The 19,623-nt window shown below is 34.6% G+C and overlaps 1 protein-coding gene across 4 annotated transcripts in view; it reads left to right on the top strand.

The window, feature by feature from the left end:
* Window positions 1–443: 443 nt before the first annotated feature.
* HPGDS (hematopoietic prostaglandin D synthase) overlaps window positions 444–19,623 on the top strand; it is a 32,220-nt gene continuing 13,040 nt past the window's right edge. For 2 of the 4 annotated variants that reach the window (XM_039845732.1, XM_039845730.1), the window contains exons 1-6: window positions 444–492; window positions 3,110–3,270; window positions 4,932–4,996; window positions 10,658–10,799; window positions 16,653–16,745; window positions 19,301–19,410. In XM_039845732.1, the coding sequence (XP_039701666.1) occupies window positions 10,667–10,799; window positions 16,653–16,745; window positions 19,301–19,410 (336 nt within the window). In that variant the 5' untranslated portion in view covers window positions 444–492; window positions 3,110–3,270; window positions 4,932–4,996; window positions 10,658–10,666. The remainder of the gene's footprint in view (window positions 493–3,109; window positions 3,271–4,931; window positions 4,997–10,657; window positions 10,800–16,652; window positions 16,746–19,300; window positions 19,411–19,623) is intronic. The other 2 variants (XM_039845731.1, XM_039845734.1) reach the window with 2 other exon arrangements.

Genomic DNA, 19,623 nt, shown 5'->3' with positions numbered 1-19,623 from the left:
CTTCAGATTAATATATTTTCAAAATATGTAAAAAATACAAATAAATCATTTTAATAGATATATTTTGGTTGCTTGCTTCTTGATAACATCTAGAAAAGTACTTCAATCTCACCAAAAATCTCCCCTAAATTATACTTTTGTCTGCATTAGTTTTAGTGTCTATAAAAGAGTAAGTTCATCCTGTGATGTGGGATTATCAGAGTGTGGCCGTCCAGTGATCTGAGTATCTTGAGTCTTTGTTGCTAGATTTGGGGTCAAAGATAATTTATGCCCCTATAATTTTCAGTCCATGAACTCTGTGTGCCTTTGGACTTAGTTATCATTCACATTATCACGTAAGACAGAGAAATGTCTTCAGGGGAAAGTTATGTCATTGAATAATAGAACAGAAAGTGACTTCAGAGGTAACCAGGCAAACTCTTACATTCCAAGAACTGAGTTTAGGAGAGGAAATGAAACTCTTTTGGGTAAGAGGATAAGGTAAAGGAAGAGGTAAGATTTAATGCATGGTTTTTTCTCCTACGATGTATATTATAATGATACAGAGAGGACAGTAATTGATTCTGGAAAAATCTTGAAAGCAACTTACTTTATTTTAATTCTTATTTTTCCATTTTTGGCAGAAGAGTAAATATAAAATCTCATGAATAAGATTCAAATGTTTGAGAATTTTGCATCCAGAAATGCTTTCACGACATGCCCTAGTCAGTTACATAACCATATTCAAGTATATATACATCATTTGTGATGTTATTTTGTGGGTATTAAATGAGATAACATATGACAAGCACTTTGTTCAATGCTTGCCCATGGGTAGCAGTTAACGAATATTAGCTATTTATATTACCATTATTTGCTTATATCTGGGAATCCTCTTTTAACCAAAGAGCTAGGCAGAAAAACCTTTACTCGCAACCTTGGAAATAATTACTGTATCATTCTTCACAGTACCTGGAGTCAGGGAAGAAAAATAATGCTGTCACCATTGAAATCTGGGGAAACATAAACACTAAAGATTTACAGGCATATTTCAATTACTCAAATAAATTAGAAGCAGAAAGAGAAAAATATTCTTCATAGCCTGCCTTCTCCATCCAGGGTTTAAATACGTGTTTTTAGGTTCTCAACTAACTGTGAAAAAGACATTGTGATGTCAAGTAAAGGGAATTCTGTGGGCTTCTCCTGGAGACTTCCTTTATCTTCCATTAGCAGAGCAGCCAGAAAAATAGAAAGAGGTTTGTTTGAATACTTCCCCTTTACCAAAATAAATAATTAAAGAGGAACTTACATGTGGACTATTTTTAAGCGATTTTATTTGTTTTTCCATTATTAAAGAAATATGCAATAACCACTAATATTTATTAAACAATAATTTCTTGCCAAGTAATGCACTGAGTGCACTAGCTTGTGCATCCAAAATTCCTGAGCGATTTTCCTATATCTCTGTTTCCTCATCATAAAAGGGGATTAAAAATGATTCAGGTAAGGGCAAAAAGAGGTTTTAAAAATGTAAGTTAAAACTCAGTGAAAGATAATAAATACAAAGTGTTGGTTTTGTATGGCTCCCATTCCATTTGCATTTCATTTTGACTTACACATATCTTTTGGGCACATAAAGGGCTGTAATTATGTCTTCTTAATTAAACTTTGTACTGACTAATATATTTATTTCCATTTCTTATGTTTACATTTTTAAAAGTTTAAAGTGTTTAGAAATAGGAAATACTGCACAATTAATCAGTTGCTTTTGCTGTCTATGAGCGTAATTTTCTAAAAGTTGAAAGCCAGCCTGTCATTAAAATGTTTCACAGATAATCTGTGGGCCCGATAATGCACAGGCAGGTGTTTTACTGGGTCTTTTCACTGAGCTGTCCTATTATTATAGCTGGAATTAATTTCTATGCTAAGGAGTGAAAAAATAAATTCTTAAAACATTTAGGCATTTGTTACTAATCTGTATAGGATTATCAACAAGCTATATTGGAATCTTCCACTCCAGATTTACTTTAAAAAGGCCCTTCTGAGAAGTGACTATAAATAAAACACACCAGCTGCAATGAGAATTTAAAGAGTTCTTGTAAAAATGTGCATTGTGGGGAAATACGAATTGAGACCATTCATTCATCAAATATATATTAGTGCCAGCGATGCGCCAGGAACGCCTCTCAATTCTGACGACACAATAGTAAACTAAACGTTGAAGTGTCTGCACTTTTGGAAGGTGTAAACAAAATATACTATGTTGTCAGACATTGTGTTGAAGAAATACACTGCAGATAAAGGATGAGACTGTTGGAGGAGGGTCCGGGTGAGGAAGTGGTGAGGCAAGGATGCTCCAAGCAGACCTAATGGAGTGAGGAAGCAAACCAAGAGTGTGTCTGTAAAGAGGGTTTACTTGCGCCCATGTTTTCTCATTCTCCAGGAGCCTGCGTGTAAGATTTTAAAAACAAATGAACATGTAGTGTAACTGCACACAAACTTCATTTCATTTCTTTAATATAGTTTTTTTTTTCTGATTCGAGCTGGTTTTGCCCAGATAATGGCACTGTGACCTACTTGTTTTTTCCACTTTCTACCTTCGTATGCTTGCTCCTTTAATCTTTAAGCCTTAGGACATACGATTTATTTAGCCTCAGGTCTATAACCATGGGGACGATAAGTTTTGGTTGTATTAAGGATAACAGCTCCAGGCCCATTGAGGCAGAACGACCTCACCAGCCACAGGACCAGATGGGATGGTGCCAGACTGATCAATTACCACAACTCCCTTCGTTTCCATGATGACTGGTTTTCCGCTATATAATCTGTACTCCCAAGACATCTGGGGTGCCAGGTTGTTAAGAGCATGAACTCTCCTGTGTCTCTGGGACCTGCAGCTCCCTGAAATAGATCTTTACTTTCTTTGCTGCGAATCTGCACGTCTCTCTCCTTTGACTCACACACAGGCAAATAGACCTCTTTTGTTACATAACAGTAGCAATAGGCATACTTCACATCTATAACTTGGACTTTACCAACTGTATGCAAATATGTTAGGTTATGTATACACCAAGATCCCATTAAACGCCAAGAATAACCAGAAGTCTTTGATCCTTAAACTGTTTGGCAGTCATATTTCATCTAAGAAGTGAAGGAAGAGAGTTACAAGGAAGTAAGTCACCTCTTCTCTCATTGGCTTGTGATTGTCAGTTAACTCATCATGTAAACCCAAGATGCAGTCACATACAAAGACGTAGAAGATACTAGACACTCCACAGAGACGCAGCACAAGTAAGTGATATGACTGAATTCTGTAAAGATAAGAAACAAGATAGTCTTCACTCTTTAGGGTTTTATTTTTATTGCTGTCATATTCTGTGTGTGACTGAGAGACGGTCTTGTGGCTTATTTTCACATTTCACTACTCAGATCTTTTCTCAGTTGGAGACTGTTAGTGGAGATCAAATGGTAATTTCTAAGAGAAACGTAGGTACAAGAGATTTTAAAAGATTTTAAGAGATCTAAAAAAGACCTTTGAGTGGCTTTTAACAGAGAAAACACAGTCAGTAAATACCAGAGGAAGAATTCAGTCCTAATTAGGATTTGTTACTTGTTCCAGAATTTTCCCAACTGATGTTTTTACAATATGTGAAGCCGTAGAGAATTTCATAGTTCTTCACTTTCTTTTTCTTTTTTTCTTTAAAGTTCAGAGATTTTACTCTTCTCTACCACCATGTAAAATAGGTATTATTATTATTATTATTATTATTATTATTATTATTATTAGAAGGAAGAGGGAAGTTTGACATGGTGGGTAACTTTGCTGTGTCTCTATGGGAAAGAATGAAACATTCTTAGCATAGTGACGAGCACATAGTCAGTGCCTAGTAAATTTTGGCCATTGCTATTACTATTAGCCCTCTCAACAAGGGTAAGGACTAGGATGAGGCAAGTGAGGTGAGTGAGGCATCTAGGACACAAAATCGAAGGGGGCACTCACTCTTGGGCTGTACAAATGCCAATCCTGTACCTGTAGGAGACTGAGTATTTCCTTGCGAGAAAGGGCCTCTTTTTGGCAAGCAAAGGAAAAGAAAAGTTCAGAAACTTTATTTGTAATATTTTCTATCTCTTTAAGGTTCATTTTGTCGAAGCGTCCCCATGTTTTGCCAAGAATTGCATTTTATCATCATTTAGTTTCAAACATCATTAAGGACATTTACCTCAGGGTAGAAATTTGAACTGACAGCTGCCAAAGGCTATTTTAATTATTCCTCTCGCTTTGGATTTAATGTGAGGCAACCATTTAAAATGAATATTTAGTTGGTCTTTGATAGGAAAATAGATATCTTGCCTTGCTAATTCAAAGTTAAACATCCAGTGTTTGACTAAAATCCATAACTTACTCAATTAACAAAGATCCTTAGATTTCTCTATTGTCCTACGATTTAACTACAACCTGACAACTTTTCCAGGGATGCTGTGAATGAGAGAAATCAGTATTCTTTAGCACTAGCTGTTAGCAGGTAATACAGCGTTGTTAGTTAATGTCAATATACACAAGAATTTTCCATATAGACAATAACATCTCAGGTGATTGTTGCCTGAATCAAGCTGTTGCATTTCAAAACAGTATTGTCTGTTCAGTGAGAGTCCATACATTATGCTCTATTTATTACAGGGCAAGTTTACATATAGCAAAAAATCGTGAGCAAATTCGCAAGTAATCTTTGTTTTTTATACTTTAAACTCATAGCATATATAAAACTGTACCTGGAATGCCCAATTTTCTTTTATTTAATAGTAATACTTTATGTAGACCAACACTTTCATGAATAAAATAAATTAGAATTAATAGCACTTAGGTTCTGGATTATTGTAAAGTGGTTAATAATTCTTTATGTATAAGTTTCTTATCCATCAAAATTACTCCAAAAATTCCATCCCTGTTTCAGCTATCATCTGAAATCTTTAAAGTGCATAACATAGAAATTGAACACTAGCCTCCTTTGCCAGAGAGGTAAGTTTAAATTGATGTCACTTTTCTGACACAAACACTAGAATTTTTGAAAGTATGTTTTACTCGTCTCTTATAGCAATATACAGAAGAGAATATTGGCTTAGTTAAAATGAAATGGTTTTATTACCATAGTTTATATTTTATCAGGCTACTACTACTGCAAACTATCAAACTACTACACTAAAATGTATCATTGTTATATTAAGTAAAAAGAGTTACAAACCTAAGAGAAAGAAAAGAAATACCCAAGACAGAACTTTTCAAAACACCATTATATTCCATATAAAAGATTTAATTTCTAAACCAGTTTAGCATGTATTAAAACTAAATCTTGGTTTGCATTTAACAGCTACATTCATATGAATTCACACGTGAAAGTTTCTATCCATGGTATTTTTTAGTCATTATTCATATGTTTTTTTGAGAAACTGTGTATCTTATTTTGCAAACAGATTTCTAAGAGGGCTTTTTATTTGTCTGCTGAATTAGGAACTTTACATGACTTTCTTTGGAGTGGAAGGAAGCCAGTGGTTAGTTTAAGAATGATCAACTTTTTACTTCTTAGTTCTGTATCATTTCAGGAAATACATGCCGCTTTCCCTGTATGGGATTCGTAACACAGAATGACAGTGGAAGGGCTCAGAAATGAAGCTAACAGGAAATAAAAGACCAGCATGACATTGCAATTTGCCTAGGCCAGTCAAATCATGTTTAGCTCTATAATCCACTTGGATGTTATTTGCATGTTTTATGTAAAGTTGGGGTCAAATTAAGTATATTTTTCTTCTTTTGTCTCAGAAGCATTTTCCTCTGGTCCCTTCATGTTCTCACTGTAATGTCATGTCTGTCGGGTATCTGAGGTTCTGTTTTCTAGATGCTATGCATTTCTGTATGTCTGAACAGTCCTGAACAAAGATCACATGATCTGAATTACAAGGTTTTTAATGTAAGTCTTGCTGTCTGGTAGGTCAAGTCCTCGCCTGTTCTCTTGATTTGTCTTGACTAATTTGGTCCTTAGCATTTCCATTTGAAATTTAGGATCAGGTTATATGTAGACTGTCTTGGATTTTGAATATAGACAATCATTTTGATTGCAAATAAGGACAGTTTTTGTCTCTTTCCACTTCTTATATATGTCATTTATTGTCTTACCTTACTAAAATAACTAGGTCATCCAGGACTACGCTGAATAGTAATAGTGAGGTTCTTTTTATTCCTGACATTAAATAAAATGCTTCCTTTGGTTCTCCATGTCTGATGTTTGCTCTAACTTTTTTGTAGAGCTCTAATAGGTTTAGGGAGTTTTCCTCTATTCCCAGTTTGCTAAGCATTTTTTAAGAGTTTTGATCACAAATGAATGATTAACTTTATGGGTTTTTTTAAAAAATCATTTATGTGCATCTACTGAGATCATATGATTTATGGTTTTTCTCTTTTAATCTATTAATGTAGTATATTATATAGATAGGTTTTTTGGTGTTGAAACATCTTGCATTTGTGGGATAAACCCTATCTTGTCATTACATTTTATTTCTTTTTATACACTACTAAAATTGAATAGCTAATAAGTTATTTAGGATGTTTATATCTATGTTTATAAGTAAGATTAGTTTATAACTTTCCTCTTTTAATATCTTTGATCTTTTTCCATTTTTCTATTCTCTGAAACTACTTATAAGAGACAAGGATTACCTTTCCCTTGAAGATTAACTAAAATTCACCTGTAAAACCACCTGGGCCTGGTGTCTCTCATGGGTGTAACTAATTACTAATTCAGTTTCCTTATTGGTTATTGTTAAATGCAGGCTTTCAGTTTCTTTTTGATTCGATTGTGTCAGTTTATATCTCTTTCAAAATTTTCCCATTTAAGGATTCAGATTTAGTGACATAACATTATTTGTAGTGTTAGCTTATGATTTTTAATGACCTGCTTTATTTGCTGTTGTGACCTTTTTTATATGTAATATTAATTATTTGTGACTTTTCACATATTGTTCTCTTTATCAGTTTTACTAGAGATTTGCAATTTGACCTTTTAAAAAAATTTATAGAAATATCCTACTTTCAGGCAGGATGTCCCTCCAGTCTCCATCTTGTGTGCAGGATTTTATTCTCCTTTATTCTGAAGGAGCTAAACTCCTGGCTGGCCACCACATCTCTCAGAATTTGGAGTATTGCTCACTGCATTTTCTTCCTGTTCATTTTGGCCCAAAGTTTATCTTCCTTTTAATTCTAACTATAGATTTCCTTTTTATATTTAGTTTTTAATTTTTTTTGTGCTTGCAGCAGGATACGTTTATCAAAGAACATGATCTTGAGGATTTGAGTCCAACCAAATCACAAAGCTGAACTGTCTCCTCTACTAAGCTGGGAACTCTCTTTCTCCCTTCCTCTCTCCCCTTTTCTCCTCTCTTTTCTTTTTCACCTCTTACTATGTGTCAAACACTGTGTTGGTACTTTACACACAATATTTTCCTTACCATTTTACAGGTGAGGAGACTAAAGCTAGGACCAGGTGAGTGCCCAAGACCATTCATGTAGTAAGTGGCAGGAGTGACTCCAAAACCACACATTCCCTTCACCATTGACATGCTCTGCCCTTGAACTTGTTCCTTATTGCATCCCTTCGTAGGGTGTGGGATATGTTTTACCTTCCTCCTTTTAGTCTATCATCCTCACAAAATAAAGGCGTTAATAAAGTGAGATTATTATAACAGAGATATAATGCTAAATGCAATAAGAGGGGAGAATATATTCTCCTAAACACTATCTTCTATACATATCTTTAGCCCTTATTGTAAATTTCCTTAACTATTTTCATTGGCCATAGAAATATTTACCTAGAATTCTTCATGTTAGTTTTTATGCAAAAGCTTTATAAAATATAGAAAGGACTTTTAGAATCAGTAAATATTTCCAACTACATTTACATTTACTTATTTTTCTTGTTATAAAAATGTGCACATATACTCTGAAAAACAAAAATCTTCAAGTTTGGGATTTTGTAGCTGTAACAATCAAGAAACCAGACTTTACTCCATAGAAAATATAATTATACAAGTGACTACAGGACTGTAATGGCAAATACAGCTTCATTAATAAGTTACAACTGTTGAAAGCGTGGTCTAGAAGATAAGCATTTGTCAGATGTTCATGGGCTTGTGCCAAATCTCAGATTTAAAGTTATATTTACAGAGAAATATAGATAACTATCAACCAATGTTAAGAATTTTTAAATATCTTCTTTACTTGAGTGAAATGCAATATAAAATAGCATGATTTTGCAAATTAGCAACAAACAACTCTTTTATTTTCACACAGAATTCAGGAGTTAGGCACTGATAGATAGTTATGTGGCATTTGATCAAATGAGAAACGGTTATATGTTTAATTTTTTAATGTTAACCATAATTGACATATATGAATCTATATAGACATGTTTATAAGAAAAAATATATAATTTCATTATTGTGGAAACATTGACCTATGACAACAAAAATCAATTTAAAATGCTTTCTAAATAGAAACTGCAACTAAGAATGATACTTTCTCCACTCTGAAGAATTTTTTTTGTTCTTTTGCGGTTTAAAGCAAATAGATCAGGTACTATAACAATTGAATTTTTTTTTGTTCTTTTGAGGTTTAAAGCAAATAGATCAGGTACTATAACAATTGTGCTTTTGAGGTTTAAAGCAAATAGATCAGGTACTATAACAATTGTGCTTTTTATTCCCCTTTATTATGATTATGTAAATGTTTTATTTTTTTCAGAAGGAAACTTACTACTTTACTATTTTATTTACTATTTTTTGTGCAGTCAATATTTCCCACTTTTTATTTATAAGTTCACTATTTTTAAGGAACTTGAAAACAGTTTCATTGTTCTGACGAGCACTTCATTTAGTCTCCCAAATTTGAACTCCCTGTATGCATATTTCTCCCCCAAAGGAATTTAGGACTGTAAATCTTGGAATTTTCATTAGTTTAGTCTAGTGAATTCTTCTCTCTACTGAGATCATTTCCTCACATATTGATATGTATGGCATGTACCACATTTCACTTGGACAATGACTGGACTGGCTAGTGGGAGTGGGAGAGAGCAGAGAATGATTAGAGTAACTCTCCGTTTCTAACAAAGAGTACCACCTGCACAACACAACATCCAGACATGGAAAACCCAGGTCCTGATAAATAGATTTGTTAGGAATCACCTTCACATTCACTTCCTGGATCCTCAGGGTATCTAGATAGGCAACTCGACAGTTATTTCTAGTCATCCTCTCCACAGATAGACACCATGAATGCATGAACTTGAAATATGAGTGTGGCAATCTAGCTTTTTATGATTCTTTGATCTTTCTTGTGATGTGATTTCAGATGGGACTTTGTTTGGGGCTTAAGCCCAAATTTTCTTTTATCCATTAATATCTTTGAAAGACATCCTTAGCAGAGAATAAAATATTTAAACTTGCCACTTTAAATAAATTATTATTTATGATTTTATTCATGTAATTTATTATAATTATTATTTATTTTTAGTGTTCTGTATTCACAGTGTTTATTCTTCACTATAAAACCAGTTTAAAGTTATTATTAATAGCTAATAATTATTAAGTGTTTAGCATTGTGCTGTATGCTTAAATGTATTACCTCATTAAATTCCCACATCCATATTAATATCTTTATTTATTGTTTTATTTATTTATTGTTTATTTATTGTTGGCTAACCAAAAGATACACAGTAACTAAATGGGAAACTGAATTTCAAATGAAAATGTTTCTTTCTCAGTTACCTAAATATTATAAAATTACAATACAGTCTACTATTAGTGCTTAAAATAATTATTTATTAAAAAACGGAAATGAAATAATACAAATCACAGAAAACACAAAATTAAAGTGACATATATCTAACCAATATAGCTAGTATTAGCAAACTCTCCGAAATGTAAGAAAAGTTTGCAGTTTTTCTTCCTTGCTCCTCTACAGAGGGAATGGAAGAATATGTTCACCATTGTCTCATCTCAACAGAGGTCCCCAAGATCAAGTTTGTTTGTATGGTGCAAGCACCCCTATAAACTCAACAGCATGCAACAGTAAGAAAGAAAAAAGCAATGTTTCCCAAAGCCTTTGATTCCTAGAGGGAAAAGCCATGGGTGAGGGAAGAGAGGAGATGACAGGTTGGCATGGCTGGCTCATGTTCCTCTTGTGTGTATCCTGCCTTTGCAGTCCTGAACCAGGTGTCCTCACGAACTCAGCTATGTCAGTGGAGTAAACAGCAAACCAAATGTCAAATACCATCTATTACAAGTGACTAAAGGCAGGACAAAAACATCTTAAAATGATAAGTTTTTTACTCCATCTTCTGAAAGTAGGTGTGCAGATAACTTCTTACTCTGAAGTCTTTTTATAAATAAAATTTGAATTTGGTTATTTCTCTGGAATGTTCCAGCTAGTTCTTAAAAAGAGAGTCATGATCTTATTTCAAGTCATTCTCATATGTTATTAGAGTAGTGATTTATAATTCTGGTTTTAAAATATCCTCTAATACCTCCAGTTATCTCAAAAGATGTCATAAAGTTGTCAAAATGTCCCCAAAGAAAACTGTTGAAACATTTCTAGAGGGCTGTAAAAATAATTCCTCCATTTTTCTCTTTCCAGAATTATACCATGCCAAACTACAAACTCACTTATTTTAATATGAGGGGGAGAGCAGAAATTATTCGTTATATATTTGCATATTTGGACATAAAATATGAAGACCACAGAATAGAACAAGCTGATTGGCCTGAAATCAAACCAAGTAAGTAGTACAAATAAAAGTTGATGAAAATGTAGAGAAAATACGTTTCCAGAATTTTTGTCTTTCTTCAGGAAAATAAAAAATAAAGTTCTTTTTTAATCTCATGTAGCTTTATATTGAGAAGTAGCAGTCAGACAAATTAAATAAATGCTATATGACCCAGAGAATTTCCTGTTCAAGGCGAAAATACAAACATCACAGAAAGAGAATAAAAAGATAAATCAATATGAAGTTTTGTCAGAAGAGTTGAAATGGGGGAATACTGAAGTCAATATTCTTGACAATTGGAATTGGATAAATTTGCTACAGATATCTTATAATGTTTTGATGAGCAGATCAGCTATACCACTCTAAAAGAAAAACAAACTCAAAATGGCTTGAATAATAAGGAAACGGATTGTATCATATAACAGAAAATCCTGAAATAGAACAGTTTTCAAAGGATGGCTATATCCATTTTTCCTTCTCTGTGTGCTGGCTGCATCATGAGGCCGGTAACAATATGTTTGCTACAATTCCAGCCTCACAGTATTGAATAGCAATATTGAGAGGATATATGAGAAAGGGTAGGTGAGAGAGACTGCTTCCTTAAGTGTTCTCAGAAGAATGAAGAAAAACTGTTCCAGAAGACCTCAGCAAATTTCTCGTGTCTTACTGGCTCAAATTGGGTCACATGTCCATTTCTGAGTCAGTCACTGGCAAAGGAGATGAAAAAGACCTTAGAACCATCTAGTTTCCCTTGAAGTTGGGGGATGGAATGAATTTTCATTACGCATGTGACTATATGAGAGATAGGTGGATATACAAACATAATTGGAATCTGTTTGATCAGAGGAAAGAGCAAATGGACAAATTGGGCAGGTAACCCAATCAAAACATGATACTTAGCACTCAGGACAATGAGGAAGAATTAGAAATATTATTACATTAAACAAACAACAGTGTGCAGTTCCCAGTAAATTGTAAGTCATCCTCTAGATGCTTGTCATGTTACCTAGAAATACTAACTAAATATTAATTATATATCTAAACTTCACATATTGATGACTGGATTATTGCAAATTCACATAAAGATGAAGTTAAAGAAAACAACCATTGACTTGAAGACTATCTAGCACTTAGTAGATACTCTGCAGACTCTATTTTGTTTAATTTCTCTAGCATGCCTACATGAAATGTATTTTTGATTCTATTTTATATTGGGATAACTGAAGCACACAGAGTTTAGATAATTTTTCCAGGTTCACAGCCCTAGCATGGAAGAGCTGATTTTCAAACAAAGGTCATTTTAATGCTATAGGCCAAGTTTCTTGCACTAGATAATGCCAACAACAATAGTACCAGGATAGATAGTATATTAGCAATAAATATTGTTATATGCCTTTTGGAAGCATGAGTTCCTTAAAAGTCATTGTCCTTGAAATTATTATTTTTTCTTATGAGAGAATTCTTCTCTGGCGTGATAGAATATTTTATTTTCTGTTCTCAAGAAACTTTACCATTAACATCCAAACATTTCTCCTGATATCAAAATTTGTATATGGGTTTTTAATTCTGTGAACATAAAATAGGTGAAAATTAATTTTGTCCACTAATTAAGTTGAGATGAACAGCAAGTTGTGAAGATACTGCATATAACAAATTCTGCCTTTTAGTTTTTAGATATAAGTTCTTTGAATGCCTCATAACTTATTCTACCTTAATTTTTTATTATGTTATTGAAAATGGAATTGCTGCATTTTCTTAATATTTTTATAGAGTTGAAGGGATCTTAAAATTCAATATGGTTAGGATATAGTTTCAAATACTTTAACAGAGATCCAACACATAAATGGTTAAAGAGGATAAAAATTTATATCTTTTGTGTAAAAGCCTAATTATATACAGTGTAATTTTGTTTTCTTAATGCATATGAGAAAGCAATTAAAATATTAAAGTAGTTATAATTATGTGGGAGAATTATTTCTATTTATCTTCAACTGAGAATTTTTTATGACAAATATATACTGCTTTCTGACAAAAATATAATAGGTTTAAATAACAAAACTAAGTAGAAATTATAGATAAAATATTAATATAATATCTGCTATAGGTCTGTCTTATATTTGTACAAATATACTTGCTGCCTTACTATAGACTTCAAATAGTCCCTCATCAAAAAAAGAATTTTGCCAAAATCCTTACCATAACTCAATATATAAGTCAAACTCTCCATATTTCTCAGATTATGGTTTTAAAGAATTAATGTGATCCTTGATTGAGGTCACAAAAATTAAGCTTTAAAAGAAAGGTTTTTTTTGTTTTTTGTTTTTTAGAAATTAAGTAGTAAGTATACATAAATGTATGAAAATATATACTGTAATACAGGGTATCACTGTTAACCTGGACTTTAGACTCTGTGCTGTCACTAACTAGCAGATCTTCTTCTAACAAGCAACTGTTTTTTTTTTTTAGCTTATAAAATGTAAAGATTCCACTAGAGGGTGCTTAACATCCCTTTTAGAATAAATAGTCAAGACTCCAGTTAGGATGGTGGTACAGGTAAATGCTGTGCTTGCTTCCTTTTACAACCACATCAAAATTACAATTAAACTACAGAACAACCACCATTGAGAATACCTGAGGTCTAACTGAACAGAAGTTCTATAATTAAACACATACAGAAAAGCCACCTCAAGACTGGTAGGAGGGGCAGAGACATGGAATGGGCTGATCCCACACTCTCATGTAGCGGTTAAAATTTGGGAGGAATGTCTTGGCTCCAGAGGTCCCTCTTGAGGCATAAGGGCTCCTAACTAACCCCACACTAGGATCTGCAGCCTAGGTTTCCAGTGCCAGTAAAAGAAGTCCCCGCTACTTCTGGATGTGAAAACCAGCAAAGATTGTGGCTGAGTGAGACAAAGGGTGGCTGGAGTTCCAGGCACTCTTTTTAAAAGGCCCACACACAAACTTACTCACTGATGGTTTCACTCACTCTGAGCTCCAGAGCTGGTGAAGCAGCTCGAAAGATGCCAGGGACACGTTGGGAAGAGTTGAATTGTATGACTTCAGGGCAAGGGCTGGAGAAGCAGCTTTTTCTAAGACAGAAATGCTGGCAGAAGCCATTGTTCCTTTGTTGAGCCCTCTCCCCCTCACAGCATGCAGATGCAGGTGGCTGCCATATTTGAGTCTCTATCAACCTAGCTAACACTGGTTGCCTTGCCCTGCAGATTCCATGAGACCATGCCCCGCTCAACTTGTGGACCCACCCAAGATGCTTCTAGTGGCTTTTCTATACAAAAGGCCTGTCTTGGCTCATGCTGAACTTTCCTAAAATCTGTCACAGATTTGCAAACCCCAAACAAGCAGCATCTGGCCTCAATGTGTCCTGTACCTCTTGCTAAGCAGCCCCAACCCCGGCACTAGCAGTAGCCAACCTCAGTTCACAGCTTAGCCCCTCCCAGGCACCTCCGAGCCAGCACAAATGGGAACCATCTGCAGGTCATTTTGTAGCTCCTGTGGAAGACACAGGCAGTGACCTCAGCCTGCAACAGAGCCCTTCCCAAGAGGCCCCTGAATCAAGACAACTGGTAGCCAGCTTTAGACCACACCAGGGCACTATCCATTCACCTCCGCAAAAGTCACTCCTAAAGGGCAGACTGGAAAGGCACCAGAGCCCCGCTAAAGCAAATCCTGCTGTATATGGTCAGCCCCTGCACAACAGGTTCTCCCCTGGTCATGGCCAGTCTTCACAATCAATCAGCCTGAGAGTCAGTCCCTTCTATTGGTGTGCAAACAGCAACCAAGGTTCAATTGCAACACAAGGGCACACACAAGTCACACAAGGGATAACCATCATTGAGAATCACCTGGGTGACCAGGTGACCAGGGAGACTGTGCGACTGGGTCCCAGAGGACACTTACTACATAAGGCCACTTTATTAAGACTTGGAGACATAGTAGTTCTATCTAATAATAGAAACAAACACAAGTAGGCAGCCAAAATGGAGAGACAAAGAAACATGTCTCAAATGAAAGAAAAGAACAAAGCTCCAGAAAAATAACTGAACAATATGGAGACAAGCAATCTACCAGATGCAGAGTTCAAAACGCTGGTTGTAAGGATGCTCAATTATTTTAATGAGAACTTCAACAAAGAGATAGGAAATATAAAAAAGAACCAGGCAGAAATGAAGAATGCAATAACCGAAATAAAGAATATACTAGAGGGAATCAACAGTAGATTAGATGAAGCAGAGAATCAAATCAACAATTTGGAAAATAAGGTAGTAGAAAACACTCAATCAGAACAACAACAAGAAAAAAGGAGAGGATAGTTTAAAGGGCCTCTGGGACAACATCAAGAGTAATAACATCAAGGGTACCAGAAAGAAGAGAGAGCAAGGGATTGAAAACCTATTTGAAGAAATAATGATGGAAAACTTCCTTAAGAAAATAGACATACCAGCTCAGGAAGCACAGAGTCCCAAACAAGATGAACCCAAACAGACCCACATCAAGACACATCATAATTAAAATGCCAAAGGTAAAAGACAGAGAATCTTAAAAGCAACAAGAGAAAAGTAATTAGTTACCTACAAGGGAGCTGCCATAAGACTGTCAGCTGATTTCTCAGCAGAAACTTTGCAAGCCAGAAGGGATTGGCATAAAATATTCAAGGGCCTATAATCAAGATTATTCTATTCAGCAAAGCTATCATTTAGAATTAAAGGACAGATAGAGAGCTTTCCAGACAAGAAAAAGCTAAAGGAGTTCATCGCCACCAAACCTGTACTATAAGAAATGTTAAAGGGACTTTTTTAAAAAGAAAAAATATGAATAATAAAATGGCAGTAACTATATATCTATCAACAATTTACATGTAAATTAAAAGACATAGGGTGAGATATGCATAGGAAAACAAAACCCTTACATGTGCTGCCTGCAAGAGACTCACTTCAGATTGAAAGACACACACAGACTGAAAGTAAAAGGAGGAAAAGAGATATTCCACGAAAATGGAAACAAACAAAAAGTTGGGGTAGCAATACTTATACCTGACAAAATAGACTTTAAACAAAAGCTATAACAAGAGACAAAGAAGCATACAGTAATTCCACTTCTGGGTATTTATCTGAAGAAACTCAAAACACTACTTTGAAGGGACATGTGCATCCATATGTTCATTGCCGCATTATTTACAATAGCCAAGAAAAGGAGGCAACCATCAGTGAATAAATGGAGAAGAGGTGGTACGTATATACAACGGAATGTTACTCAGTCACACTCAGAAAAATGAAATCTTGCCATCTACAGCAACATGGATGGACCTAGAGGGTATTGTGCTGAGTGGAGTAAGTCAGACAGAGAAAGAAAATATCATATGATTTTACTTATGTGTGGAATCTAGAGAACAGGATGAATGAACAAACAAAACCGAAACAAGCTCATAGATACAGAGAGCATTTTGATGGTTGCCAGATTGTGAGGGTAGGGGTGGGTGAATGGGGGAGGGAATTAAGAAGTACAAATTGGTAGTTACAAAATAGTCATGGGGATGTAGAGTGTGGCATGGGGAATATAGTCAGCATATTGTAATAACTATGTATAGTGTCAGAAGGATATTGGATTTATCGGGGTGATCACTTCATAAGTTATATAAATGTCTAAGCACAGTGCTGTACACCTGAAACTAATATAATGTATGTCAATTGTAATCAAAAAATAAAAATAAAATTTTTAAAGAATAAATTTTCAAGAATTCCATGACTTTAAAATCATGTTTTGCTTCCACAATTATCAGTAAAAATGTAGTATTATAACTCTTAATTTTGTTATAGAAGTTGATTCTTTCTTTGCACATTTTGTTTTAAGCTCTTCCATTTGGCAAAATCCCTGTTTTGGAAGTCAATGGACTTAATCTTCATCAGAGCCTAGCAATAGCAAGATACCTGACCAAAAACACAGGTAATGTATTTACTGTGTTTTAAGATTTTTTGATAACTGAATGAAAATGATATATATATACATTTTTTTAGTATTCATTAGATAACTTTATTGTTGAACACTATAGTACAAAGAAGAATGGAATTAAATGCTAGAGAGGTATAACTGTAACATCTATACCAATTTAACTTTCCAGGAGTTTCCTAGGCAATTTATTTTATTTTATATTATCCACTGCCCCTCCTACCCCACACCTCCTTGCCTCCAATCTCTTATTGGAATTTAGCTAAAAAAGCGGACAAGTAGGTCTGAAACCAGACTTTTGCAAGCATGTGTGATTAGAGAAGATTAACAGAAAATACATATAGCATATGAAGTTTGAAATTCCTCAGACTATTTAAATCATGTATTCAGTGTTCTTTATCCTAATCACACTGGGGAAAAAAACTAGAAAGGTTGTCTTCTTTGCTTCCACAGAGTGCCATCTGAGGCATCTTTAGTTGTTAGTTGGCTTCTGGATTGTTTTGTAAGCACCTGTACCTATGGCATGGATGAGGAGAAATTTAAAAACCTGTTAGTTCTTGTTTTTACTGGATGCCCTTTCTCCCATCCTTGCTCCTTTGTCTTCTCTCTCCCCTCATACTGCTCTAACACTCTTTTTGAGTAAAAAGCTATGATTGACTTCCTTTATAATCCCCTTTTTTCTAATCAATCTGGAGAATCACCATGCTACCCTCCCAAACCTCCACACCTACCACAATCACAATGATCCAACCATACATACATGGTTAGCTCACAAATAAAATGGGCCATAATTACTAGACCTTTATTTTTCAATCAAAGTAATGTGTGTACATTAAATATGCAAAAATTTCTGTTGCACTAACACATATTTCAACAAATAAAATTCTTTGGAAGCTTAGAAGAGATGGAGACTACTTCTGACTCCATGGAAATTTGAATTTGAAGTGAAAATGACATTTGAATTGAGCCTTAAAGGATACCTAGAATTTAAAGAGGAAGACTTGAACTTGGATAGTGTTTCTCAAATGTTATGTGTATCAGGATCACTTGGAGGCTCCTTAAAACAAAGATTGCTCAGCCTTGACTCCAGAAATTGTGATTCAATAAGCCTTGGCTAGGGCCCAAGAATTTGCATTCTTAACAGTTTCCTAGATGATGCTGATGCAGCTGGTCCATGGACCTTACTTTGAGACTCTCTGGGCTTGAACATTTCCAGCAGAGAGAAAACGGCATGAGAAAAATAAAAGAACTTCTAATTTGCACAGGGAAGGAGGGAGAGAAGAAGGAAGGGAGGGAGGGAGGGAGGAGTTTCTTAACTAGCAATACTCTTTTCAATCCGTGTTCTTCAGTCAGTCATAAGTGCCATGAAGATAAGGAATTTATCTCTTTTGTTCACTGCTGTTGAAGTTGATCTACAGTTGAAGCCCAGTAATTATTTGTTGAATGAATAAAGAAGGAAGAGCTGGTAGGATGTGATGACTCCATTTTCAGATTTGTTAAAGGAGGTTCAGGAGACGAAAGGATACACAGAGAACTACCCAAAAGGAGGCTGAGAATATGGGCCTGGAATTTAGGACTAAAAGTGTTGATAAAGAATCATTTGCATAAAATTAATAGTAGCATGGAATTTTGAGCATGGAAGTCAAAGTAGGATGAAAATGAACGAAGGGAACCTAATGTAACATTTGGAGGGACTTTTCAAGATCAGAAAGAAGGATCAACCTCTGAACACCAGACACACAAAATATAGCTTACAGAAGAACTCTAGATGACTAAAACATTTTATTTTCCTTTAACATCTTTGCTGGTCTGATTTATACACAATTCACTCACTGTCAGTATACAGTTCCTTGATTTTTAGTAAATTCACACAGTTATGTAAAAGCAATCTATTTTAGAATGCTTCCATACTGAAGAATTTTAGATTGACACCAGTGAGAAAATATGTAGGGAGATTAATGATTTCTTAGCAAAATGATGGTTAATGAATGGCAAGAAAAAACACCTCTATTATTTTAAAATTGTAGTTTCCAGGATGAAAACAAATGCTCCTGACAAAAATGGTCTGTGAAAATGAAAATGATTCTTTTTACAAAATAAATGAAAATGTACATACAGGATTTTTATTGTAGTACTACTTATATTAGTAAAAGATTGGAAGCAAACCTAATCAGTTGAGGTTAAATGAATTGGGGGTATTTCTACTTAAAGGGATCCCATGGAACTGAAAAAGAACAAAGATGCCCTTATGGGACTTGTACGGAAAGATCTCTAGGATATATGTAAGATTTGCATTATTCTTATTTTCATAAAGAAACAATGGAAGAATACAAAAGAAACGAATAAAAGTAGCTACCAATATGGTAGTTCGTAAGGAGCAAAATGAGGTGAATGGGGGCAGGAATGAAAGTCAGTTTTTATTGAATACTGTTTTATATTGTTTTGAATTTTCGAACCATATGAATATATTGCTTATTAAAATTAATGTTTTAATATAGTAAATTAAATTGAACATGTTTGTGGGCATAAAATGGTCTCTCTGTATTCCACAGATTTGGCTGGAAAAACAGAACTGGAACAATGTCAAGTTGATGCTATTGTGGACACATTGGATGATTTCATGTCATGTTTTCCTTGGGCAGAGAAAAAACAAGATATAAAGGTAATGTAATCAGTTTGTTATTACTGCTATTAATCATATCCACTTGGCAGACATTAAAAGTCCCTTTTTATCAAAGTTAGACAAACCTACAGTTTTAAAATACCAAATTATATTGAAAAGTTTAAAGCAAAGTACAGTGATTCTCTGCTCTACCTCTTCACAATAATCTCTCAGATGCAACCCTCTTTTTAACCCTTTTGGCTATTTCTTTAG

Source organism: Pteropus medius, unplaced genomic scaffold, assembly GCF_902729225.1.
Source record: "Pteropus medius unplaced genomic scaffold, Ma_sr-lr_union100, whole genome shotgun sequence".
NCBI lineage: Eukaryota > Metazoa > Chordata > Mammalia > Chiroptera > Pteropodidae > Pteropus > Pteropus medius.
The sequence above is the reverse complement of the archived record's forward strand: the minus strand, read 5'-3'. Positions and strand labels throughout refer to the sequence as shown.